The following is a 25885-nucleotide window of genomic DNA, read 5'->3' as shown; positions in this document are numbered from 1 at the left end:
AAAAACCACGAAAAAATTCGCGCCTCGCGAAGATTCGCGAAAGACATCGCGGATCGTGAATTGTATATGCCACCTTACAAATGTTCGAATATAGACTCACTCTATAGAGAGGGAGAGTGAGAGAAAGGGAGAGTGAGAGAGTGCTATATATGGGGAAAGCTTGTCCGACGCCGCTTCTCCCGCTTTCTTTCCCGCCTGACGATAATAGCAAATTTTCTTAAAATTGAAATATTTAAAGTGAAATATCTCGAGAACCGTTCGACGAATGTCTTAATTTTTTTTAATTGGTCTAAATTTTCTGAACTACAACATAAACATAAAAAATTCAAAATCGCATGCTTAGATTTCGAGAGAAACTGCAAAAAGTGATTTTTACCCGGTTTAGAACCGGTTTTTCAAAAAACTAATAGCACAGAAATCGTCGTACGCTCGTGTAGATATATTTAAAAACAAATTTATGAAGATATCTCTATCCAAACCAGATATATTGCGTACTACGGACGGCCGGACGGCAGTCGGACCCGAAATTGCTGGCTTATGATTTTCGGCATCAGGGATGTTCAAAACATATACCCTATGAATTTCAGCTCTATCGGAGCACTTTGAGAAAATCCGACGATTACAATAGGTGTGATTAACCCTCTAACGGTGTTTTCTTTAATATGCGAAAAAAGTTCTAAAACAATGTTTTCTAGGATAATTATGATCCAATAAAGTCGAAAAAACCATCCATTCTTCATTATCTCTTTTAGTTTAGGCGCTAGGTGAGAAAATATATTTTTTTTAAACTCTTTTTGCATCTAAAATTCACATTTTTAGTTTTTTCAAATTTTTTAAATAAAATATACAAAGTAGAATGACATATCTTTCAGTAAAAAATAAATTTATTTTAGTCAGATAACTTTAAATCGGTATTTTTATGGAAATTGGAAATGAGTTTTTTTGCACAAATATTTTTTGTTGCTTTTTCTCTGACCTGTCACACAAAACTGTGAATAGCAACAAAACGACGAGTCAAAATAAATTCAAACTTTCAAGAGATGTCTGTAATTCTATTACACTCGACTCTTCGATATCCGGCATTTCGATATCCGGGTGACAGCTGCCAAACACTGGCGGTCAAAATTATTTTCACTAAACATGAAGTTTGTCCAGAGTGAATTAAAGTATTATTAACATTGTATCGAAGTTTTTAATACATAATTGTGATAAAAAATAAAACATAAGCACACCATGAAGAAAATTCTCTTTTTCTTTGTCAGACAGAAAATAAATTCACACTACACAAAATAGAAAAATCGTTGATCATTCAAAAAATCTAAATGTCATTTTGTCCCCCAGTCAGCCGGATAACGAAGAGTCTACTGTAGTAGTTATCTCATAAGCAATATTGAGATATAGATGGGTTGTCTACTGGGTTATTTCACGATTCATGTTTCATTGATGTTTCATGTTCTGTGGAAATGTGAAACATTCTATAATGTCAAAGTTGTTTTGCAAAGTCAATCGATTGAATTCATTAGGCATTTTAAATGCTGGAAAATTGCATAAAATCGTGAATATTTCTACATATTTAGCGATGTCAGATCAAAAAGGTGAGTCTGTGGACTTTTTTATGCTTCAACATTGCTATATGGATGGTTATTTTTGGGCAGGAAATCCTGACAAGGACGAGACAACAAAGGAGCAAAATGCTCAGGAAAAACCATCAACATCATCGGAATTGCTGCAAGATGTAGAGGCTATTAGGAACTATCTGGCTGAGAAATTGAATTTATTTGCTGGGGCTGTGAAGGAGGATGACGACACGGATGCTAGGAGGGCACCAAAGGTACTTGACAAGGTGGATTTTGACGGATTGATGGATCACTGGAAGGACAAGGGTTTTAAGAACATTGTGACAATGGTGGGAGCTGGAATTTCCACTTCAGCAGGGATTCCGGACTTTAGGTCTCCGGATACTGGGCTGTATAGTAATTTGCAGAAGTACAATTTGCCGTATCCGACAGCGATTTTTGAGCTAGACTACTTCATTGACAATCCTCAGCCGTTTTTTACGCTGGCCAAGGAATTGTATCCGGGAACTTTTAAGCCCACTCCTTGTCACTATTTCGTGAAGTTGCTGCATGACAAGGGATTGCTCAAGAGGCATTATACTCAGAATATTGACACTCTGGAGAGAATTGCTGGAATTCCGGGAGAGAAAATGGTGGAAGCTCATGGAACTTTCTACACAAATCACTGCTTGGGCTGCAGGAAATCCTTCACGATGGAATGGATGAAGGAGGAGATCTTTGCTGACCGAGTGCCGACGTGCTCGGAATGCAACGGAGTCGTGAAGCCGGATATTGTCTTCTTCGGGGAAAACCTCCCAGATGCCTTCTACACGCTTCCCTCGAAGGACTTCCAGGACTGTGATCTTCTGATCATCATGGGAACCTCCCTCGAAGTCCATCCATTTGCCTCCCTTCCGGATCGCGTCAACGATTCCTGCGTCCGGTTGCTGGTCAATCGGGAACTCGTTGGCAATCGCGACAGTATCTGGAGCCTCTTTTCCCGGAGCGCCGGCCGGATGGAGTTCGGCATGCCCGAGAGCCGAAGGGACGTGGCCTGGCTGGGAGACTGTGATGACGGAGTGCAGGCAATTGCAGACCGTCTGGGCTTCGGAGATGAACTCCGGGACCTAGTGAAAAAGGAGCATCAGCGAATTGATGCAGAGACAAAGGAGGAGGCAGAAAAGAGCAAAATATGATTCCGGCAGCTTTAATTCATTCTTCAATTTTATCAAGAGTTCAAATATAGTTTTTTTTTTCTTAGTAGCTTCGGCCGAAAAGTGTGAAAGCCATGGGCTTCCTGGAGCATTCAGGATGAATACACTTGTCAGAGTCTGCGAGTTTTTCAGGCTGTTCGAACGGTATGCAGAGTGTCTTGGCACCCATGGACGGAGCACCGGGTTCTACAAATTCTGCATTCTCCCTGAAGATTTCAAAAAAAAAATCCCATTAGATAAAGAGATTTATTGCGATTTACAGAACAACCGATAACAGATAAAAAATTTCTTTCTGTATTTAAAAAATAAATTAAAGTGGAAATGATTTTTTTGGCTTTTCTTGAAATTGTTGTTTCAATTTGCAAATTGCATGACTTTAATTGTAATATTCGAATGAAAAAGCTAAATCTTTTTAGTACATGACTGTTCTCAAGTGTTTCTAACAGTCGTGACAAGAACCAACACAAAGAAAAATCGATAACGCAGAAGAACACGAAAGCAGCCATGTACTAAAAAAAAATATTCAGGAAAATGATTCTCCGGAAAATGATACTCTGGAATAATGGTGCTATTCCAATGAAAAAGATGATTTTTTTAGTACTTTACTGTTCTCAAGTGCTTCTACATAATCGACTCTTTCTTTGTATTGGTTCCTGTCACGACTAGTTTTAGAACACGAATGGTATTAAAACACGGTGAAGATAGGAGAAAACAGTCGAGACAGGAAACAACACAAAAAAAGTCGGTAATGCAGAACCACTTGAGTGCAGAAAAAGTGTTAAAAATCTTGTTCATTTTTCTGAAAAATGAACATGATTTGAAATGTAATGATGAACATTTTATTAGCACTTTACTGTTCCCAAGTGCTTCTGCGTTATCGACTTTTCTTTGTGTTTGTGCCTGTCTCGACTATTTTCTCCAGTCCGCGCCGTGTTCTAAAACCACTAATCAGTCGTGAGAGGATCCAATACAAAGAAAGAGTCGACTATGTAGAAGTACTTGAGAACGTTGAGAACAGTAAAGTTACTCTGCATTATCGACTTTTCTTTGTGTTGTGTAGCATTATCATCAAAAAAATTTCCCCACTTGATAATAGATATGGGTTTCCATCTATCATACCCTGTCCCTTTTATGTCGAGTAGCTGTGCTACTACTGTGTGAACCAGTTCTCACAGGTGGGAAGCCTCTGTGAATGTTTTTACCTAGAAGTTCCGGCTCTATCCACTGTTCCCATTATACACGACTACAGTTGGTTCCTGTCACAACTCTTTGGTGGATTTAGAACATGGTAAGAACTGAGGAAAACAGTCGTAACATGAACCAATACAAAGAAAAGTCGATAATGCAGAAGGATTTGAGAACAGTAAAGCGTTAAAAAACATGTTCATTTTTCATTGGAATAGCACTATAACACCATAATCCATTAGAGCTTATTTAAACCATAGTGTAATCTATAGTGGTGGAATGATAGGGTCCGAGCTGCCACTAAAAGATGACGCCAGTTTGAATCATTCAAACTTGTTCAAAAATTAACGACTTTGTGGCTATCGTACGGCCCCCACTTAAAATAGTTTTGTATATTTTTCTCTGTCGCTCCTATTAGAGAAACCCATTAGACTATCTCAGTATTTTTCATGCCACGCACACAGTGAAACATCATCTGCGCGCGACACTTTTTCTCGCGCTCACTCCAGTGACTTCACTGGAGTGAGCGCGGCATGTTATACTTAACAAAAATCGGCATGATCTTAGTGAAAAATCGACAGATTGAATATTATTTCGCCCTTATTCGTTCGTTTAAATTCATGTCGCGGAATTTCTGCCGAATCGGCAGGATTGTAGTACAGTAGACTCTCTCTCAATTGGGCGTTTGGGACAAAAAATGTCATCCGGTTTATCGATAGATTTGGGTGTCAAAGCCTTTGTAAATTTCACAAAAAGCGCTCAACTATAAAGAATCACGATAAAATAGGAAGAACTACAGCGAATTTGAGCAAATTAGCTTCATAATTAAACGTGAAAATTGTTAACAAAATTTTTCGCCCGATTGAAAAAGAGCCGAGTGAGCGAGAGTGTACTATAAATAAAAATCACTTTTGAAACATTATGAAAAAATCGACGTAGACTCTGGTAGTTCCCTTTTAGACTCGACCACTGATGAAGACTTGGAGACCGAGCCGAAAGCTCTGAAGGGTAGATGTTTTCCTAGAGTAACTCCAAATTCCCCGATGAACTCCGGTACCCATATATTTCACTTTGAAACAGTTTCTCACACTTCATTTGTCCTATAATTCAGATGACACTTCGGCCCAAATGCCCAAATTTGGGAATTTGTAGAAAGACATTGACCATTTAGTCGAGACACTTTTAGAGTCCAAAACAATTTAGATAAAACCAGATTAAAATTGGATTAGCTTGGAGTATTAAATCTGGATTAAAAAATCAATTTACCGATTGATTACCGGTTTAAATGAGATCAAGCCTCTTGGTAATTTCAAGGTCTTTCAATGTGAGTCTAATTTTACCCACAATCGTTTGAAAAATTACTGGTTTAAGGGAGTTTGATCTTTGTCTAAAAAACAGATCAGTGCCCGGTTATTACAGTTTTTGAAACATTATTACTGTTATCAATACGATTAGCCAAGGCACACACCAGAATCCAAATTCACTTCCAGAGATAATTGGTTTTGGCCATGGCTAAATTTCCATTTAGCCAGACAATCGATAAACGAAGTAGACAGTAACCTAAGTTAACCATAAAGAAATCTCTGCTGTAAGCTCACCTCTGACTGTCTGCCTTGATTTTATCCTCGCATCCGGTATCGCCACAGAATGGACTCAAGATGATATTCTTAGCATCGAGCAGCTTGACGAATTCTCCCCAATCCCTTGTCAGTTTCTTATGATCATTGAGATCCTTCGTTGCCTTTGCCAACATATTCTCGTGAATCTTTTCGAGAAGAGCCGCCAAATCAGCCACGGCTGTTGCTCTCTTCACCGTGAGCTTCTCTCCGGTGTCCCTCCTCACGGCCACCAATTGGTTGGCTTTGAGGTCCTTGGGACCCAGTTCAATGCGAATGGGGACTCCTTTCAGCTCCCAGTGATTGAACTTCCATCCCGGGGAGTAATTGTCACGGTAATCGCCTTCAGCCCTTATTCCTCCTTTCTTAAGTTCCTCTTCAAGGGCACTGCAGCTGTCCATGAGCTGTACTCTGTCGGATTCTTTGAGTTCAGCCGTTACTCCGCACGGGACGATGATTGCTTGGATGCAGGCAACTCTCGGGGGCAGGACAAGTCCCTGGTTGTCGGCATGAACCATAATCATGACCCCAATTGTCCTGGTTGTAATTCCCCAGGAGTTCTGGTAAACGAATTGTTTCTCCTTGGTTTCTGGATCTTCATAGACAATCTCAAACATCTTGGAGAAGTTCTGACCAAGATGATGACTTGTAGCACCCTGGATAGCTCTCCCACTGGCTGAGATGTAGGCTTCGACGGTTGTTGTGAAGTCTCCTCCTGCGAATTTCTCTTTTTCTGTCTTTCTCCCTTTGACCACTGGGATGGCCAGGAGATCTGTATAGACAGCAGCATAGAGATCTAGGATCTGGTACACCTCATCGGAGGCTTCCTTGAACGTCTGGAAAGCCGTATGGCCTTCTTGCCAGAGAAATTCGCGTGTTCGGAGGAAGGGTTGAGGATGCTTGAATTCCCACCTCACCACATTGTTCCACTGATTGAGTCTCAGAGGTAAGTCCCTGTGGGACTGAATCCACTTGGCATAGGCCGGGTACATCACTGTCTCAGACGTTGGACGTACCGCTATTGGCTCAGCCAGATCAGATTCGCCCGATTTCGTCACCCACGCCACCTCAGGCGCAAAGTCCGCAATATGCGTCTTCTCCTTTTCCAGCACGGAACGGGAGACGAAAATCGGGAAGTAGCACTCTTTGACTCCCATCTTTGTGATCTCGGCATCAAACCACGTCTTTATAGCCTTCCACACGGCAAAAGACCAATGCCTTAGGATGTAACATCCCGAAACGTCATAGTATTCAATCAACTCGCCCTTCGTGATTACCTGGGAATACCATTCTGGAAGGTTCTCTTCCTTTTTGGCCTCCAATCCCAGTCTCGTGATCTTCTTGGGCCCTGATCCTTCATCAGGAGTTGATTCTTTTGAATCTTTCTTTGGTGGCTTCTCAGCCACTTTCTTGGGACTATCTTTGGGTTTTCCTGAACCTCCTCTCGGAGGAGCCACTGATGGGAAATCCATCCCAGTCAGTTTCTTGTACTCACCCTTTAGATCCAAGAGAATCTTCACTTTGGCATCAATCTCCTCCTTGGGAGCCTTTGATGCCTTGAGATTCCTCACAACATCCCCCGCAGCTGCAATCTCTGCAGCAAGTTTATCTTTATCAGAACTCTCTCCCGATCCTCCTGCCTTCTCCGCAGGAATTTCCGGAACCACACAACCTGGTTTCCATTCCTGCCCTGTGGCACTTTTATAGTCAGCCTTGAGGGCCAGGAGGATCTTCACTGCACCATCAATTGCAGCCTTTTCTGCTTTATCACTCTTCAATTTCCTCACTAAATCTCCCTGCTTCACAATCTCTTGATTGATCTCACTGGGACTCTTCATCTTCTCCTCACTACTTTTCACCTTCTCCTCACTTGCCTGAACCGGTGGCTTCCATTCACTTCCACTTACCTTCTTGTACTCAGCCTTAAGGCTCAGTAGAACCTTAACAGCTTCGTCAATATCACCCTTTGGTGCCTTCTGACCTTTTAGGTTCCTCACAAGATTTCCCTGGGCAACAATTTTCTCACTAATCACATTCACATTCACTTCACTTGTGGCTGGAGCTTCAGCAGGTGGAACACACCCGGGCTTCCACTCTTGACCACTCACTGACTTGTACTGCCCCTTGAGACTCAGGAGAACCTTCACAGCTGCATCAATATCAGCTTTGCTGGCTTTGTTGGCTTTAAGATTCCTCACACTATCACCCTGTTTCACAATCTGATCATTCAATTCCACTGCACTGACTTTCACTGACACTGAGGACTCTGCAGCAGGAACTGGAGCAGCAGGAGCAGCAGGAGCAGCAGAAGCAGCAGGAGTACTTCCAGGTTTCCAATCTTTCCCACTGGCAGCTTTGTATTTAGCCTTGAGGTCCAGGAGAATCTTCACAGCTGCATCAATTTCAGCCTTTGGCGCTTTAGCTGACTTCAAATCGCGAACTTTGTTGCCCTGCTCAGTGATCTTCGCGTCCAACTCAGAAGCGTCCAACGTGGCCTAAAGACAAGTTGAAATGTAAGATAGTACTGAAGAGCGTTGGAAGGGGAAGCGCACATGTGGCATTTACCACGGCGCACGAGTGCTTTACTTTCACCGCGCTTCGCTCAAGAATTCCATCATCAATCACGATAAATACAGGGTGATCCGATGAAAATTATTTTTGTATTATTTTTTTTTTCATGAAAGGCATTTAAATTAGTTTATGATATCATAAAAACAAAACAAAAAAAAAAACAGAATTATTAGTCTCTTTAATACCTACTAAATCCTTAAAAATGATTCCTGACTTTTAAACGAAAGAAGTCATAAAACAAAGAGATCTTTTAATTAATTGATACAGCGGACAGGGCTTTCTAAATATAGCCTGGCTGCAGATAGGGTGATATTTTGTAAATACGGTCAATAGTAAAAATGAAAATTGAGAAGGATTTAAATATTTGTCAAAGCTAAAATTAAAATGTTAAAACTGCATCACAGCTCTTATATCAAGCAAATGTCAGGAAATCAAAATTCTCATATCTTTCTTTTTCGAACGTGTTGCATATGTCTACAGTAGACTCTTCGATATCCGGCTGACTGGGGGACAAAATGACATTTAGGTTTTTTGAATGATCAACGGTTTTTCTATTTTGTGCAGTGTGAATTTATTTTCTGTCTGACAAAGAAAAAGAGAATTTTCTTCATGGTGTGCTTATGTTTCATTTTTTATCACAATTATGTATTAAAAACTTCGATACAATGTTAATAATACTTTAATTCACTCTGGACAAACTTCATGTTTAGTGAAAATAATTTTGAATATATCAACCACCAGTGTTTGGCAGCTGTCACCCGGATATCGAAGTGCTGGATATCGAAGAGTCTACTGTATTCCGCTCCTTCGCACTCTTCTTCTTCTTTTAAACGTCAATACGAGATCAATTTCGTTCAATCTAATTTTGAGTGCGAAAAAATGAAGGAGATCTATGGAAAACGCCTAAGAAAGGGATACGAATTTTGATTTCATACTATTTTCCAAATCTAAAAGATGTACGCAAGATATTATGAAGCATTTTAACTTTTAGCTGTCCATTTTGAATTATTTGTTTACCAAATTTGCTAATATACTGTTCAAAAATGATTCCGGATCACCTTGCAGATAAGGAAAATTTCATAAAATCAAAATTTGCATCTGTTTCTTTCTCAATTGTTGTGCTTATGTCTGTCTCACTCCTTCGCTCTCTTCTTCTTCTTCTTTTGAATGTCACAACAAATTAAATTCAGTTTGAATTTAGAGTGCATGAGAAAAACATTTAAAAGAGAAATGTAGATTTTGATTTTATGAAATTTAGTTTGAAAATTCAAATTTATTCAGTAAAAATTCAAATTTGTTTAAAAAAAATGAAATTTGGTCAGTAAATAAATCCAATTCGGTCAGTAAAAATTTCAAATTAAATCGATAAAAAATCACATTTTGCCAAAAAAAATATTAATGGCTGCGGTACACCTTTTAGATCAGGAAAATTTCATGAAGTCGAAATTCAAATCCCTTTCTTTCTCACATACTTTACATATGTCTATCTCATTCTCTCGCACTCTTCTTTTTCTTTTAAACATCACACCAAATTTAATTTAGCTCAATCGAATTTGGTATGCGAAAGAATGAGATAGTCATGTGCAAAACATGTGAGAAAGAAAGGGATGCGAATTTCGATTTCATAAAGTTTTCCTGATCTAAAAGGTGTGCCGGAGCCATAAATATATAAATCGAATTTTGTCTGTAAAATATCACAAGTGTACAGTGACAATACAGAAGTTACTCAGCAAAAATCAAATTTCTTCAGGTACAAATTAAAATTAATCAGTAAAAAAATTCACAGTTGGCCAATAAAATGAAATTTAGTCAGTAACTAAATCGAATTCGGCTAGTTAGAAATGAACATTAGTCAGTGACATAGCCAAAAAGAGTGAGTTAAATTACGGATTTTGATTAGTAAAAAATATTCATAATTGGTCCGAAACGAATTCAAATTGCGTTGAAAAAAAATTGGTCAGTAAAAAATCGAATATTAACAATACGTAAAAAACATAATCAGTAAAAATTCTGATTTGATGAACAAAACATCAAATTTGGTCAGTGATTAAAATCCAATTTGATAAATAAAATATTCAAATTTAGTTTAGTCAATAAAAAAATCACAATATCAAAATGACTCATTAAAATATCAAATTTCTTCAATAATAAAATCAAATTTCGTCAGCAAAAAAAATTGTCAGTAAGAAAAACCGAATCTGGTAAGCAAAATATTCAAATTTTGTCCATAAAAATTACATTTGGTCAATAGAATAAAATTTGGTCAGTAACTAAATGAAAAGCGGTGAGTGATATAACCAAAATGGATCAGTTAAAATATCAATTTTGATCAGTAAAATATTGCTTTATCAGTTGGGTTCATAAGAAAAACAAATGCCACAAAAAATAAAAATTGCTTAATAAAAAAAGTGGACATTGCCAATATGTAGAAAATTTAAATTTAATCCAAGAAAAAATCGAATTCGATGAACTAAATCGAATTCATCAGTAAAACATTCAAATTTAGTCAATAAAAAATCATATTTGGTCATAAAAATCAAATTTGATCAATAACAGAATCAAATTTCGTTAGAGAATGAAAATTGATCAGTTAAAAAAATAATTCTGGTAAATATAATCAAATTTGATTAAAAAATGAAATTTGATTCAATACGGCCAGTAAAAAATTCAAATTAAATCGGTAAAAAATCACATTTTATCAAAAAAAAATCAGAAATTAAATCGAATTTTGTAAGTAAAATATAAAAATTGATTATTTAAAAAAAAAATAATTAATTAAATTCACTTCACAAGAAAATTATTTTTGTTATTTATTATTAATTAAATTTACCAAAATGCCCAATAATTTTTAAAAGAATTTTTTGGACCACCCTGTAAAAAAGAGTAAAAGACAAATAAAAAAAATACTTACATTGCTGGCAGTTTGCTGCGTCGGCTCTTGCTTCTTTGGCGGCCCTGCCGTTGGCATTTCCTTCGAATGTCCATCGGGAATGGCAAAGAGGATGACCGGAGTCTCCACATTCGAGAATTCACTCTTTGGCTTGTAGGCAACATCCACCCGGAAGAATCCCCTTCGCTGCAACTGAATAATATCGCCCTGTTTGGCTTTCTTCAATTCCGGATCTCCCAACATTTCAGCCTCTGTCCTCGTCTTCCTCCCAATGAAGCCCTTGAAGTCCTCATCCTTGTTCAGGACCGGTTTGCTGATGATATGATCGAAGTAGACACAGAAAGTCGGAGGATACTCAGAGTCCGGAAGTTTAGCCAACCAAGTTAATTTGACAGTTTTCTTGTAATCTTTGTTGTCCAAATTGAGACTGGCGTCGACTGAGGTGATTTTCCCATTCGTCCTGTTGATCTTCCGGATCAGGAAATTGCCCCAATTGATAAATGTGGCATTTTCTCCCTCTTTCAGAGTCTCAGCATCGACGGCATCAATGAGAATTTCTGGTCCAAGATCAACTTTTTTCATGCCAACAGCTTCATTTTTGGGATGAGCTGGAACTTCCAGGACCTCCTTCTTGGCACCCTCGACATTCACCACGACAGTATTGGCCTTGTCCAGGGCTGTATACCTCGGAGCAATGGGATCAATGACTTTCTTGTTGAATGCCCAAATTTTGTCCCATTCCATGAACACCACAGATTTACTGGATCCTTGGGCAATGATGAACTGCTTCAGACCTTCAACTGTCATTCCTCTCCGAAGGATTCCCCGAACTGTTGGGAATCTCGGATCATCCCATCCATCCACAAGGCCCTGATCCACAAACCAAGTCAACTTCCGCTTGGACAGAACCGTGCTAGTCATATTCAATCGGCTGTACTCCCAAATCAGAGGCTTCCGTAGCCCAAGAGCTTCGATGAACCAATAGAATTGGTCATCTCGGTCATGGTACTCCATTGTCCTCAACGTGTGAGTGACTCCTTCAATTGCATCGACAATTGGACAAGCGAAATCGTACGTCGGGTAAACCTGCATTGGGAAAAAATTATGTTGTCGGAAGATTCTTGTCTTGGCGCAAGAGAATTAAAGTTTATTTAAGTACAAAAATATTGTTTATAAGGTGCGAAAATTAATTGATAAAAAAAATACAATAAATATATTAAAAACCCAAGTAACACTTTCTGACATTTTTTTTAACAAAATTCCTTGTCACAAAAAGGTAAAATTTACCAAAGTATTCCTTAAAAGTTTACGTTAAGTAAATGCTTTGTAATAGCACTAATTTTCAAAAAAAAAAAAAAAAAAAACAGAAAAATATTGCTATTTTTTACAAATAGGGTGGAGTAAGTACTTTTGCCCATTTTAAGGTTTCATGTGCTTGTAATTTTTATATTCTTTATTTTAATAAAATGAAATTTTGTACCAAAATACCTTAACTCTTTCGTCTCCATTGAGACTCTGGGTACCCATGGAAACAACAATTTTTTTTACTATTTAGAATCGATAAAAATCCGATTCTTGTGGATGATTACAAACTATAAGGATGTCCAAATCTAAGATATTTTTTGCAGGATCCTAATTAACTCCTGAGCTTAGATATTTTTGGTCAAAAATCGTGAATTTTCGATTTTCTGCTTCCTTGCAAATATTGTGACTTTTTTGATATTTCTAGACCAGAATAAGGAAAAACCTCTCGGGGCCAATAACTATGATAACTAACAATTACAGATTGCATAAATTCGAAAAATAATTTTTTCATAAATTTTCAAAAGACTTGTTCAAACTTTATGGGTACTCTCGTTCACAAAAATCTAGAGGTCAAATGTAAGGTTATCCCGCCAATGTCCGCCATTTGCTTTTTGACACCAACCTTGTAAGAAAATTCCAAGCGGGAGCGAAATTTTTGCCAATATGGCCGATAATTTTGACATTTGGCAGCGAGGGAGATTGCTTTCAGGGAAGTTTTTCCTATTCTTCCAGATTTTGGTGAATTCTGATTGTCCAGGAAGTGTCTTTTATGCTTTTGAGAAAGCTTAATGTGTCTACAATAATGTGTTTTAAAGTGTTATTGTGTGAAATATTTTGAGGAATCTGTTGGCAAGCAGGAATTTGGTGTCTTCTTGACCACTTCCTGAACATCCCACAAGATACTGGTCAATAATTCTTCTTGTTTTAGTGATTAACCTTGTAAAGGAGTCATTTGACACGCAAAAATCATTCACAAAATTGATATTATTGGCTTTTGGAAAATTGAAGTTTGTCTCCTTTTCGTTCTTTTGGGGACGAGAGTACCCATGAGTTTTCCAATTTCCCAGAGGCGGAAAAAATTCTTTCTCTACAAAAGTATCATATTTGACTACTAAGACTTACAATAAAGTGAGTTTTACTGAAATTCGTTCGCTGGATATGTTGTGGTCCGGAAAGAGTTAAAACTCGTCAAAAAGGAACTACTGATCTTCAAAAACCGAATGTCCAACATTTCGGCTTTCGAACGATTACCCTAAAATTCGTGAAATTTTCAAATGAACTAATTACCTAGTTTTAAATTTATAAAATTTTTAAATTTACGTTGTCTTAGCGACGATTTTAACCTCCGGAATGAATTGAAAGTTATGTTTCATATAAAATTTATATAAAATGTCAGACTGATTCCTTGAAATTTAAGCAATAATCCGCTGGAAGTCTCGAAACTGAATTGAATTTATGGGTATTTCCGATTCCTGTAGATTTTTGATATTACCCTTCGAAATTTTTAAATATATTTTAAAGCTTATTAACAGAAAAAAGAATATATTTTTTTTAATTTTTACCTGACAAAATGCAAATATTAATTTAAGGATAATAAGGAATAAAAATATAAATAATTAAATTAATAATTAAAATATTGGTTTAATGATTGAGTTTATTACTTGTTATCAAATAATAACAATCAATCATAGTGTTAATTTTAGAATCACGAAAATTGTAAACAATTTTGATATTACCAAGATTCAATTTATACATAGCAAACTCAGCATATTTTATTATTCCTGGAAGAATTTTCTATCAATGAACAATTTTCAATGTACTCGGCTCTTTAATTTGGCGGTTTAATGTTCTATAAATAAACGGTCATTTATACAATTGGCGCGAAAAAAAATGTTCGGAGCAACAGGAGCTTTCGGAACGAAAAATGATAATTCCTCAATAATTACCAAAAAAAAAAAAATGGTCATAGCCGAGACACGAAGTGTAAAAAAATGGTTATCGCTCAGTTGTCACTGTCTCGACTATTTACACTTACCCCAGCTCTGTGGGCGCTTCTGGAAGCTTAGAGAGCGCTTCCGTACGTTTTAATTTGCAGCAAGTGCCTAAAAAATGCTCCGCCCTTTTTAGGACGTTGTAATTGGCGGGTCCCGGATCCCGGATGGTGAGGTGCATTAGTTACTGATCATTCAATATCCATAGCCTTTGGGAGGATTTGAATGAATCTGTGACTTCACTAGAGGGCAGTTGTATTTGCAAGACAGTTGAATCCCGCAATCCCGAGTCCCCGTCCTTATTCCCTCAGCAGAACAACCCGTTACGAACAGAACGCTAGGGGATCGATCTCCTTAACAGCCACCCTTCCCCTCCGTTTCTATCTGTCACACTATTCAGCTGACTTTTAGCAAATTGATTCATTATTCGAGAGGCAGACTTTGCATTGTATAGCCATTTGAATTTGTATCATTCAGAACGCTATCACTTGAGTAAGAGTAACGTAATGTTTTCGTAAGTAAATTTACCTTGGTAAATCTGCCTTTTTTTGTTACAAGGGCAATATTTCCCTCTAAACCTAATCAAAAGTAAAATGTTTTTCTCCTTGGATAACTGACGCGTGAATAATGTTATATTGTCCATTTTTGCTACTTGGGTATTTCGATATTTTGAATTTTTAAATTTTACAAAAAATCGTACAGTAGAGTCTCTCAAATCTGAATCTCTCAAATTCGAACGCCGTTTGGATTCAAAATGTCAATTGTGAGGTTATGTTAGAAAGTTCGTATTCTAGGTGAATGAAAATCATATATATGTGCTTCTTCTTGAATGTTTACATACATTATTATCGTATAAAATGAAAAGGAAGTATGTTACCACTAAAACTTGAGAGAAAGTACGAGAATTTGATTCAAAGTGCAATTTAATCTCGCACAAATTTCGTTAAGTTTTGAAAAAATCGTTCGAATTTGGGAGGTGAGAAATGTCAAAAATACCCCCCGAGCGTTCGAATTTAGGAGACTCTACTGTATATTTTTTTTTTCTTTCAAACAACTCAGATATAACTTCATTAATTTTTTGATGTGAATCTGAATCAGATCGAAATGGTCAGAAACAAGTCATAAAATGGTAATCGAAAATTTAGGGATAACTACGGGATTTATGGGCCGGAAAATTAAATAAATAAAAGTTCACTGACCTTGTATTTAGTTCCCGTTCGCGGATGAGGTTCATTCTTGCAGCGATAAATCGTTGGATCCCTCAGACAGCCATTGGGTGAGTTCATGTCCATCTTCGCCCGGACGCAGCATTTCTGCCCTTCTGCGCTTCCCTTCAGCATTTCCTGCCACATGGCAAAATTCTTTTCCACCGAATTATTCCTGTTGGCAGATTCTGTCTTCTGCTCGCGCTCCTTCTTCATCTGTTCCGGCTCAGTGTCATCCACATAGGCCTTGCCGTCCTTCATCAGCTTCTCGCAGTACTCTAGCATCAGGTCAAAGTACTGCGAGGTATGCGTGAAGAGATCCGGCTTGATCTGCAGCATTTTGAGATCCTCCAGGATCACTTGCTCAAAGTGGACATTTTCCTTGGCGGGATTCGTATCGTCGAATCTCATAATGAGCTTCCCCTGGAAAGCTTCCTGGTAGTACTGATTGAGCAGGGCTGCCTTGGCATGGCCAATATGAAGGTATCCGGAAGCCTCTGGAGGAAATCTCACAACGACCTTGCCCATTTCAGCTCCTGGTAGTTCCACAAACCTCCCTTCCTGCTTTCTATCACCGAATTTCTCTTGGCTGACCGCCGGAGCTTCCTCTTTCTTCGGCAAGGAAGCCACGACGGACTGAACACATTCCTGGGACACTATTAAGTCATACCATCTCTGGACATTTTGTGGAAGTCCCCCTGCAGCCTTCAATTTGTCCAAATGGTCGAAGATGGCATTGAAAACAGCCAAATCCGCAATGGTCAGCCGATTGCTGACCAAATACGTGACAGGAGCTAAGGATTTGTTCAGAAAATCAACTTTGGCTTTAGTTTTCTGGCCAAATGTCAAGCTAAACGATAGCCAGTGATCAATCTGAGTGGCTGTAATGGGATCATTTTCATCATAAAGCCCCAAATCCGGGACACTTCTGGCCACTTTCCTCAGCAAATCATTCTTCCCAACATTTCCACCTTCCGGAGAATCAGCTGGCAGAACTTTCCATTCCACCTCGAGCTTCTGCACATTCTTCGCGTACTCTCCTGCAGCCAAAGCACCTGAAACATTCCCAGAACTCAATTTAAAATCATTTCACAATTCTTCCGATGATTTCCAAACAAAATCCATAAAAGGACTAAGAGCATGTTCTCTAACCAACAAAACATTGTCTGAGGAAAAACGCCAAAATTCCAAGGTTTTCTTACCGATTGGTGGATTATTCTTGTTGCAGGTTAATTTCAGAGACATCCTGCACTAATTTATTCACAAAATATCAACTTTTTCACGAGAATTGAGCTAAATTTGCGGCACGAGAAAAACTGTGCGTGGCAGCCGGACTTCCCCTTCGGGAAAAAAAAACATAGACTGAATTTTCGAAAAGTACTGACACTTTTTCGAACATCTCAGCTGAACTGTAATGGCTTTGTAGAATTTGCATATGCATTTATTTTAGCATTTTTAGTATACAGCACGCGATGGGTTAACTCTTTCGCGTGAGGGTCATATATGACCCGGGGAAAAACAATTTTTTTTAACTATTTACATTAATTGAAATCTATCGGTTTGTGCACGACGTCATAATAGAAGGAAGTAAGATTCTTGGCTAATTTTCTAAAGACTTCAGATATTCAGGATATTTGATATCAAGATATTCAGATATTTGAGATCAAAAATCGCGAATTTCAAACTTTGTGAAATGACTTTTCTTTTTCAAATTTTTTTGTATTAATCTATTTTTTCCAGCAAAAAGTTCTTTAGAAACACAAAATAGAATATCCAAAGATTGTACAGTAGACTCTCTCAAATTTGGGCATATGGGACCGAAATGTCAGCCGAAGACATAAATTCGGTCGACAAAGTTCTTGAAATGCAACGATTTTTTATTCATGTACATATAGATATTGAGTTTACACACTCATATTATAACGTAAATTGCATGAAAATCTCTCAATAATGCAAAATGACGTCAAAAGTAAGACAAACCATGCCAAATTTGAGCATATTTGATTCATTTGATAATCATAATAAAACTTGAAAAATGACAACAAACTTTTTCAAATGTAACCGCTGCCCGAATTAAAAAGTAGCCCGATCTTAAAAGAGCCGAATTTGCGAGAGTCTACTGTATATTTCATATTTTAATATAATAAACTACTCTCAATTTTCCAGAAAAGCGTGTAGAATTTTCCGGGTCATATAATGACCCTATTGTCGGCAAGGGTAACAGTGTTTTCGTCCCAAACCAAAGCGAAGTGTAGTTGGGACATTGTTTTTCTTTGTGAAATGCAGGTGGGACATCTTGCTCCTGCACATTCCATCTTATATCTGATGAATTATAACATATTTTGCAATAGATTTAAAGTATTCTGCAAGCGTCCCATATTGTGCAATTGTATTGTGTGTGAATAAATTTGTAGATAAGTTTATTTTTGCCAAATACCACTCAAAATATTGTGACAGTGACTGTTCAAGGGATTACCAGGAAGATTCCTTGAACACCAGGAGTACAGTGTTCATCAAAGCAATCCAGTTTGCCATGGTTTTGGCCAAATTAATAACTTCAAGCAAGAAAAAAACTCTTAAAAAGCTCGTGATATAGATTTTGAAAATGGTATATACACTTCCCTTGAGGACAACAGTGTAAGTCCACACATAGTAGCGTGGAAGACGTTTAAAATGATATGTGATTAAATTTCGTTATTAGAAATATTAATTTATACTCCCTCCGTTCCGAAATAAGTCGTACGTTTGGAAAAAATTCTTGTTCCGAAATAAGTCATGCATTTGGGAAAAATTGGGATTAAGGGAAAGTTTGTTGGTAACTGTTTTGTGTATCAACAATTATCTCTTGTAAAGAACTATTGCTAATGTCCAGTACTAAAATTGGGGTCTAGTCTTTATGGCAAGTTCAGGGACAAATGTCTTAAAAATGTCTTATTTCTGGCGTTTTATTTTTAATCTAAAATAGGTGCAGAATGGTGGGAGATACAGACTTCGGACCTTCGGGGGACCCCCCCATAAGTTGACCCTGGGACCATTAATATGTCCTTTATTTTGCCCCCACCCCTCCCCTTCCCCTCCAAAATCATGTTTTTTTTGGGATTTCTCGAAAACACGTCGCGCGATTTTTTTTAAATTCTGGATATGTTTTAGAAAAACATATAAATGGTCCCAAGGTCAACTTATGGGGGGTCCACTGAAGGTCCCAAGTCCCTTTATCTCACCATTTTGCATTCAAATATTCGAACACATAAAAAGGATGTTCTTTTTATTGCTCATTCTGCAAAATTTCAGCAATAAAAAAATCCCATATCGGTAATAACTGTTGAGCTCTACTTGTGCATACTAAAAATTTAGAACAAATTCTAGCCTGTAATGTTAATCACAGTCCATTTTTTAGTAATTAACTGTCTACCGGAGCTCTTTGAAAAAAAAACGCGAAAAATGAACAACTTCAACATATCGATTCCTCAACTTACCATCGTGAAAGGATCCCTATATTATCCTTGAACATAGAGGACAGTTCATACATAAGATATTTGCAAGTAACAAAAACTTTCTCTGAAACCATTCCTTAACCCCTAAGTTTTCGCCAAACGTACGACTTATTTCGGAACGGAGGGAGTATTATTTTAACATTATTTTTGTTCATACATTTGTGAAACAAGGGATTAACTCAAGCGAGTTGATCCTTTGTTATTCTTATTATAGAAAAAATATCCATCACTTAGAATGACAATGAGCCAATTCAAGAAAAAACATATTTTGAAAGGAAAAAATATAAAAGTTTTGATCTCCATATTAAGGTTCAAAACATTAGAAGACAAATAAATTGTTTTGGTTCAGTCATTGAATTGAGATAGTTATTTACGCAAGATTGAATCATTCACGGTGTCTCCTGAAAAATGACTGAAAATGAGTGTAATTTTCAAAGAGCGGTTTGTACTCGTTGTACTCGGATGACCCTATTTTTGTGAATAAAAATATTATTATTATTATAAGCCCAGAAATTACTGATAGGTCCACCGGGTTATTATGGTGTGTTTCACATTTCTGTTTCATATTTCAATGAAATATGAAACAGAAACATCGAATTGTGAAATTCAGTGAAATTCGAACACAGCTGTCTTTTGAGTGGAAAAACGAGGGAAACTCTGGAAAAGTTTTTACTGAACTCTCTCCAAGGAATTGCTGCCGAAGATGGCTCAGCAGGTGCATAAGAAGCAGAAGGCGGTCGAGGAGCCCGCCCAAGCGGCTCAGGCTGTCGAGGAAGAAGAAAACGAACTCGATGGACCGCAAATGATTGCAAAATTAATCGTAGGAGCCCCATTCTAACCTCAAAACCGGTACTTTTCCTGATAATTCCTGTCTCTTACAGAACACATCCGTGGGAATAACAGCTGGGGATATCAAAAAACTCCAAGAGGCTGGATTTTACACTGTAGAAGCCGTAGCTTTTGCATTGAAAAAGAATCTCCTGGCTGTCAAGGGAATTTCCGAGGCTAAGGCTGAGAAGATCCTAACGGAAGCAGGTAAGCTTGTGCCTATGGGCTTTACCACGGCTACTGAGTATCATCAGAGACGCTCGGAAATTGTCCAGCTGTGCACGGGTTCTAGGGAGTTGGATAAACTCCTTGGCGGAGGGATAGAAACAGGATCAATCACTGAGATTTTTGGGGAATTCCGTACTGGGAAGTCCCAGATTTGCCACACACTCGCAGTCACTTGCCAGTTGCCTGTGAGTCAGGGAGGAGGAGAGGGTAGGTGCCTCTATATCGACACAGAAGGCACCTTCCGCCCGGAGAGGCTTCTTTCCGTGGCTGAACGGTACAAACTCAATGGGAATGAGGTACTGGACAATGTTGCCTTTGCCAGAGCCTACAACTCTGACCATCAGCTCAGTCTTCTCTCCCAGGCGGCCGCTATGATGATAGAATCCAGGTAAGATTATGCCTTCATCCTGAAATGCTTTGTTTGGGAGTATGCAGCACGTGCAGCATATGCATCATGAGAATATTCCGAAATGTCCGAAATATTCCCAAGGAATATTTAACTATTTTTTTTTTGTTGATAACGATTGATTGATTGATAAGGATTCTTTCTCAAAACGAACAGATATTCCCTCCTGATTGTGGACAGTGCCACAGCCTTGTACAGAACAGACTACCAGGGCCGTGGAGAGCTCTGCAATCGTCAGACTCACCTGGCACAGTTCATGAGGACTCTCCTGAGGCTCGCTGATGAATTCGGCGTGGCCATTGTGATCACCAATCAAGTGGTAGCCACGGTGGATGGAGCTGCGATGTTCAATCCTGATCCCAAGAAGCCCGTTGGAGGCAATATTATCGCCCATGCATCAACAACGCGGCTTTATCTCCGGAAAGGACGCGGTGAGACGAGAATTTGCAAGATTTACGATTCCCCCAATCTCCCAGAATCCGAAGCAGTCTTTGCCATTAATCCAGACGGAATCGGTGACCCAAAAGAGTGACTTATTCTAATCAATTACTTTGTACTTTGATGTATCTGATCACCGACGTCTTACCAGTTAATTTGAAATAAAAGGAGTGATTTTGAATTTGACAAAATAGAATTTTATGATGATTGACAGGTGGATTTTGGTCCAGAAAATACCGATAATTCTGAGGAATTACGACGTTGTTTGAGGGTATTTTAATCGAGCAGGAATTTTAGAGTAATCGTTGGAAAGTACGTAGCTGAAGTTAGCCGAAATCCACCCAAAAACGGTTTGTGTCTTGGCTGACCCGAAAGGCTATTACCCGACAAATGGTTTGTGTCCCGGATATCCAAAAAAAAAAATTCGCATGACCCGACAAATAGTGGGTGTCTTGGCTAATGAATAGGCCTTTCCGTTATTTTTTCATGCAAAAGAAACTCAATCACAAAGAAAATAAAATTTAATGATAAGTAATTTTCTTTTAAAATTATTTCCTTGTTCATTTTCTTTTGATTCACTCTCTTTTTCATTTTATTTGTTTAGCAATTATTTTATCTGTGATCACAGCGACACCCCAAAAATTTGGGGCGTTGATCTCAGCGACTCACCCGAAAAATATATTTCAACTGAAAGAATTACTCTAATAAATTGGTATACACAAAATTCAGCTACGTTTGGAAAGTCGGGCAGCGTGGAATGTAGGAGAGCCCATTTTGAAAATTCGAATTTTGATAATCTAGTAGTAATTTAGTAGTTTGCCATTTTTGAGGGCATTGTCAAACTTGAAAGTTTGTCCGACATTCCGTGCTGTCCGATTTTTCCTTTAAAACTACAACTTCTATTGGAATAGAAGATTTCCAACCTCAAGCAAAGGGAATCTTGATCGTTCAGAAAGAAAGGGTGAAATCATTCACGGTACCCAAAATGATTCGAAAATTAGCACTTAGCCGAAACATACACCATGAAATTTTAAGCATGGTGAAGGATTTAATATTTAATCCACTCTTTGAATTGAAATATTCCAAACAAATGCTCTTTTCCGAATCAGAAATATAAAATGACTTTACTGTTTTTTTTTATGTAACATAAACTTTGTTGAAGTGATTTGGTGTGTGTCTTGGCTTACATGTGTATCAGCATTTAACTCTTTCGCGTCACACTTTTATTCAGTAGATGAATTCATGTAAAATTGAGTTTTTCCTAATGCTTTATGATCAAATATAATAGTTCAGATAGGAAAACAATTTTCTCGGAAAAACCCCGGGTCATATATGACCCTATTGTCCTCAAGGGAAGTGTACATACCATTTTCAAAATCTATATCACGGGCTTTTTAAGAGTTTTTTTTTTTTGCTTAAAGTTACTAATTTGGCCAAAATCATGGCAAACTGGATTGTCTTGATGAACACTGTACTCCTGGTGCTCAAGGAATCTTCCTGGTAATCTCTTGAACAGTCTCTGTCACAATATTTTGAGTGGTATTTGGCAAAAATAAACTTATCTACAAATTTATTCACACACAATACAATTGCACAATATGGGACGCTTGCAGAATACTTTAAATCTATTGCAAAATATGTTATAATTCATCAGATATAAGATGGAATGTGCAGGAGCAAGATGTCCCACCTGCATTTCACAAAGAAAAACAATGTCCCAACTACATTTCGCTACAGGTTTGGGACGAAAACACTGTTACCCTTGCCGACAATAGGGTCATATATGACCCGGAAAATTCTACACGCTTTTCTGTAAAATTGAGAGTAGTTTATTATATCAAAATATGTAATATACAATCTTTGGATATTCTATTTTGTGTTTCGAAAGAACTTTTTGCTGAAAAAAATAAATGAATGTAAGAAATTTTGAAAAAGAAAGTCATTTCAAAAAGTTCGAAATTCGTGATTTTTGATCTCAAATATTTTCTTTTCCTGATTATCTGGAGTCTTGAGAAAATTAGCCAAGAATCTTACATCCTTCTATTATGATGTCGTGCACAAACCGATTGATTTCACTTTATGTAAATAGTCAAAAAAATTGTTTTTTTCCCCGGGTCATATATGACCCTAATGACGCGAAAGAGTTAATAGTGCGTGCCTTGAGTTATTATTAAATTTTTCATATGCTTTTCCTAACGCTATAACCAACTATTTTGCTTTTTTGCATTTGTTTTGAAACTATAATTTTTTTAATGTTTAAAAATTTCTTTTAAATTCTTCCATTGTTTTTACAATAGAGCTTTGACAGTCAAATGATGGGAAATTCATAGATTGTCAAATACATCTTGTAACTGTCAAAGTTAAATGTGGAGCCCAGAGGCAAAATGACACATATCCTATGGTTAAAGCATAGGATATGTGTCATTTTGCCTCTGAGCTCCACAAATAAGCTCACTAATAATTGAGCTTTTTGTCACATTACTGAGATACTTGATACAAATAATTTTAAAACTCAGCTAAAAAATGTAGAATAAACCCTATTGGCGAAATTATAAAGAATTTTACCCTAATGAACATATTGGCTAATTTGTTGGAATTGGAAGCCTTTCAATTCGTCCGAATGATAGTTCGTGTCTTGGGTTGAATGAAACTTCCATTTAGCCAAGTTCGCAATTGGAAAAATGTAATAAAATAAAAACGATTTGAAATTGAATTGCAAGACAAAAAGTCATGAAACTCATTACTCATGAACGGTTCCACGGAGGGTGTAATATTGTTAAGCCTAGGCGCAAACCTCGCTCACCGTTTTTTATAATTCGTTTTTTAAATTTTTTTTTTTATTATTATCTTAGCCTTTCTAATACTCAAAAGCCGCAAAAGCGTAAGCCCAATGATTGAGAATGCATTTAAAAATTTCAACAAGGAAGTGTCAATTTACGGAAAATGTAAGCAAAGTTGACGCTCAATGTGACTACTCGTGCCCTTAATCATGCATTTACTCAAAAGCCCAATCCATATTCCAACTGTAGAAATTATTAATTATTAATTAGGTTTATTAAAAAGACTTTACTGAAATTTAAAGGAATCATAGCAAGCTACAGTAACATCAGAATAGGAGTACATTTTTTTTGTTAATAAGTTTTATTTTTTTTAACAAGTCTTCAACAAGAACCTTTATCTTCTTCATCTCTTCTATGTACGTATACTTTTATAAAGTCTTTATAAATTTAGTTAATCACATTACCAATTTGAATAATAATTAGTAGCACATGTGTAAAATGTGTAAAACTGTCCCAATTATTGTATATGCACAAAGTACTAAATCTTACTCTTTGGTCCTCGATGTTTGAGGATAAAGTCAGAAATGATCCCAGAAACACGTTCTGGATCCGATAAATGCACATGATGCTTCCCTGAAACGATATGGTGTTTAAAATGTGGCACTTTCTCCTTCATAAAATCTACAAGTGTATTTGCATTAGCATTTGTGACGTTGGTATCAGGAGTATTCCGCTTTATATCAGCGCTGATGAAGATAATTGGGCAGGTAATTTCCTTTCCTAACTTCTGGTAGTTTTCCTGAGATAGAGATATCACATGCAAAGCTTTGAGTCTAGGATCACTGGTTAAGGAAAATTTATCAGGCTTCCTATTGCTCCTCTTCATCCCTCGTCTCAGCAAAAATTTAGAATCTTCCGCTGAGATGGAAGTGAAAGAACTTTCAATCAATTTCTTCACTAGTTCCTCCTTTGTGTACGTTGGCTGGGATTCCGGTGTCATTTGGTGGGTCATTAGAGTAGTGGCTCTGGTGAGACCAAATTCCAAGAACAGGGTTACAAGCTTAGGATCTGTAAAGGGAATTACTAGATCCAGGCAGACAAACATATCCACATTTTGGGAGAAGATGGCACTGTAGAGAAAGCACACTGATGAACCCATGGAATGCCCAATCAGGGAGACCTTTGGCCAGTTGTAAATCTTTCTGATTCGGTGAATGAGCCACACATAGTCATAGTGACTGTAGATCATTCCCTCAGGAATGTGAGATGAAAATCCATGTCCAGGCAGGTCAATGGCTAAGTAGCTAATGCCATCTTTAGGCAGGAGTGGAATTAGGGTATCCCAAGTCCCTGCGTTGTCCAACCATCCGTGAATCATGAGAATTGGTCTGACATCTGCTGGACCATACCATTTCCCAGCTACATGACCCCAAGGCACGGGGATCTTCACTTCTGTGAACTCCTGCTTTCGTGCCAGAGAGATGTCTTTTAATTTCAGAAAAAAATAGTTTTTAAGCACTGTAACTTACAGTCTCTTCAATGTCCTTCATTTTCCTCACTGAAATACTGAACGTAATTGCAAGTAATTTCTTGCTATCGTATTATACCTTCACTCGCGAAATCTTATCATGAGCCCTCCAATATTTCGCACAAGCCCAAGCATCATTCGTTAGCTTTGTTGGTGAAAGATTATATATATTCAACAATGTGAAAAAGCTATTAAAAACAGTGGTAAGTGATAAGCCTTGATAAGCTTATTATTATACGCAACCTCGAAGTATTCGCGAGAATATGCGAGCGAGTTATGATTTGAATTCTAGAGATAAAAAAAACCCTGTCCAGTAAATTAATTTTGCCAGTCATATGGATAAGATTGGATTCGTTGAAATACTTTACCTGAAGTAAGATTCATGAACTAACCAGACGTAGGGGAAAGTACTCTCCTTTCGAACGTTCATGCCTTCGAATAATGTGATTTTTCTTTATTTTTCCCAAGAAACTTACACATAATTATTATGTAATTATCAATAATTGATGATAAGCTAACTAGTATTTATTAGAAATGTGTAAGTCTTTTAGGAAAAATAAAAGAAAATTCACATTATTCGAAGGCATGAACATTCGAAGGCAGAATACTTTCCCCCACTTTAACTGATTAATATTTGCGTAATACGACGC

The 25885-nt window shown here is 37.5% G+C and overlaps 4 protein-coding genes across 5 annotated transcripts; 2 read left to right on the top strand and 2 right to left on the bottom strand.

Moving 5' to 3' along the window:
- The first annotated feature begins 1463 nt into the window (after positions 1 to 1463).
- On the top strand, positions 1464 to 3095 carry LOC129800065 (NAD-dependent protein deacetylase Sirt2). The gene is made up of 2 exons (XM_055844440.1): positions 1464 to 1595; positions 1656 to 3095. Exons 1-2 carry the CDS (start codon positions 1481 to 1483, stop codon positions 2750 to 2752), a joined length of 1212 nt encoding a protein of 403 aa, XP_055700415.1. The 5' UTR covers positions 1464 to 1480; the 3' UTR covers positions 2753 to 3095.
- Positions 2748 to 16897, bottom strand: LOC129800047 (bifunctional glutamate/proline--tRNA ligase). The gene is made up of 5 exons (XM_055844406.1): positions 16736 to 16897; positions 15528 to 16588; positions 11054 to 12118; positions 5554 to 8066; positions 2748 to 2976 (listed from the first exon to the last, which is right to left on the bottom strand). Exons 1-5 carry the CDS (start codon positions 16776 to 16778, stop codon positions 2814 to 2816), a joined length of 4845 nt encoding a protein of 1614 aa, XP_055700381.1. The 5' UTR covers positions 16779 to 16897; the 3' UTR covers positions 2748 to 2813.
- A 2700-nt stretch (positions 16898 to 19597) lies between these two features.
- LOC129800068 (DNA repair protein RAD51 homolog A) lies at positions 19598 to 21118 on the top strand. The gene is made up of 3 exons (XM_055844443.1): positions 19598 to 19847; positions 19909 to 20471; positions 20646 to 21118. The coding sequence occupies exons 1-3, from the start codon at positions 19731 to 19733 to the stop codon at positions 21019 to 21021; spliced, it is 1056 nt and encodes a 351-aa protein (XP_055700418.1). The 5' UTR covers positions 19598 to 19730; the 3' UTR covers positions 21022 to 21118.
- A 2931-nt stretch (positions 21119 to 24049) lies between these two features.
- Positions 24050 to 25498, bottom strand: LOC129800070 (probable serine hydrolase). Of its 2 annotated transcripts, none has more exons than XM_055844448.1 (2): positions 25237 to 25498; positions 24050 to 25169 (listed from the first exon to the last, which is right to left on the bottom strand). In XM_055844448.1, exons 1-2 carry the CDS (start codon positions 25255 to 25257, stop codon positions 24246 to 24248), a joined length of 945 nt encoding a protein of 314 aa, XP_055700423.1. In that variant the 5' UTR covers positions 25258 to 25498; the 3' UTR covers positions 24050 to 24245. The 2 variants fall into 2 exon arrangements, with proteins under 2 accessions (XP_055700423.1, XP_055700422.1); XM_055844447.1 differs by having other exon boundaries at positions 24050 to 25172; positions 25237 to 25370.
- Between the last annotated feature and the right edge of the window lie 387 nt (positions 25499 to 25885).

Source organism: Phlebotomus papatasi, chromosome 1 (assembly GCF_024763615.1).
Source record: "Phlebotomus papatasi isolate M1 chromosome 1, Ppap_2.1, whole genome shotgun sequence".
In the NCBI taxonomy this organism is placed as follows: Eukaryota; Metazoa; Arthropoda; class Insecta; order Diptera; family Psychodidae; genus Phlebotomus; species Phlebotomus papatasi.
The sequence above is the reverse complement of the archived record's forward strand: the minus strand, read 5'-3'. Positions and strand labels throughout refer to the sequence as shown.

What these genes read in the sequence shown, in the direction of transcription:
- LOC129800065 (XM_055844440.1), top strand. Translation starts at nt 1,481, where the DNA reads ATGTCAAAGTTGTTTTGCAAAGTCAATCGATTGAATTCATTAGGCATT. An exon ending in AGCGATGTCAGATCAAAAAG is followed by an intron (nt 1,596 to 1,655) that starts GTGAGTCTGTGG and finishes ATTTTTGGGCAG; the next exon opens with GAAATCCTGACAAGGACGAG.
- LOC129800070 (XM_055844447.1), bottom strand. Translation starts at nt 25,257, where the DNA reads ATGAAGGACATTGAAGAGACT. An exon ending in TGAAGGACATTGAAGAGACT is followed by an intron (nt 25,173 to 25,236) that starts GTAAGTTACAGT and finishes CTGGCACGAAAG; the next exon opens with CAGGAGTTCACAGAAGTGAA.
- LOC129800047 (XM_055844406.1), bottom strand. Translation starts at nt 16,778, where the DNA reads ATGTCTCTGAAATTAACCTGCAACAAGAATAATCCACCAATCG. An exon ending in CAAGAATAATCCACCAATCG is followed by an intron (nt 16,589 to 16,735) that starts GTAAGAAAACCT and finishes GGAATGTTTCAG; the next exon opens with GTGCTTTGGCTGCAGGAGAG. An exon ending in ATCAAGGCAGACAGTCAGAG is followed by an intron (nt 2,977 to 5,553) that starts GTGAGCTTACAG and finishes TGAAATCTTCAG; the next exon opens with GGAGAATGCAGAATTTGTAG.
- LOC129800068 (XM_055844443.1), top strand. Translation starts at nt 19,731, where the DNA reads ATGGCTCAGCAGGTGCATAAGAAGCAGAAGGCGGTCGAGGAGCCCGCC. An exon ending in AAATGATTGCAAAATTAATC is followed by an intron (nt 19,848 to 19,908) that starts GTAGGAGCCCCA and finishes TGTCTCTTACAG; the next exon opens with AACACATCCGTGGGAATAAC. An exon ending in GCTATGATGATAGAATCCAG is followed by an intron (nt 20,472 to 20,645) that starts GTAAGATTATGC and finishes CAAAACGAACAG; the next exon opens with ATATTCCCTCCTGATTGTGG.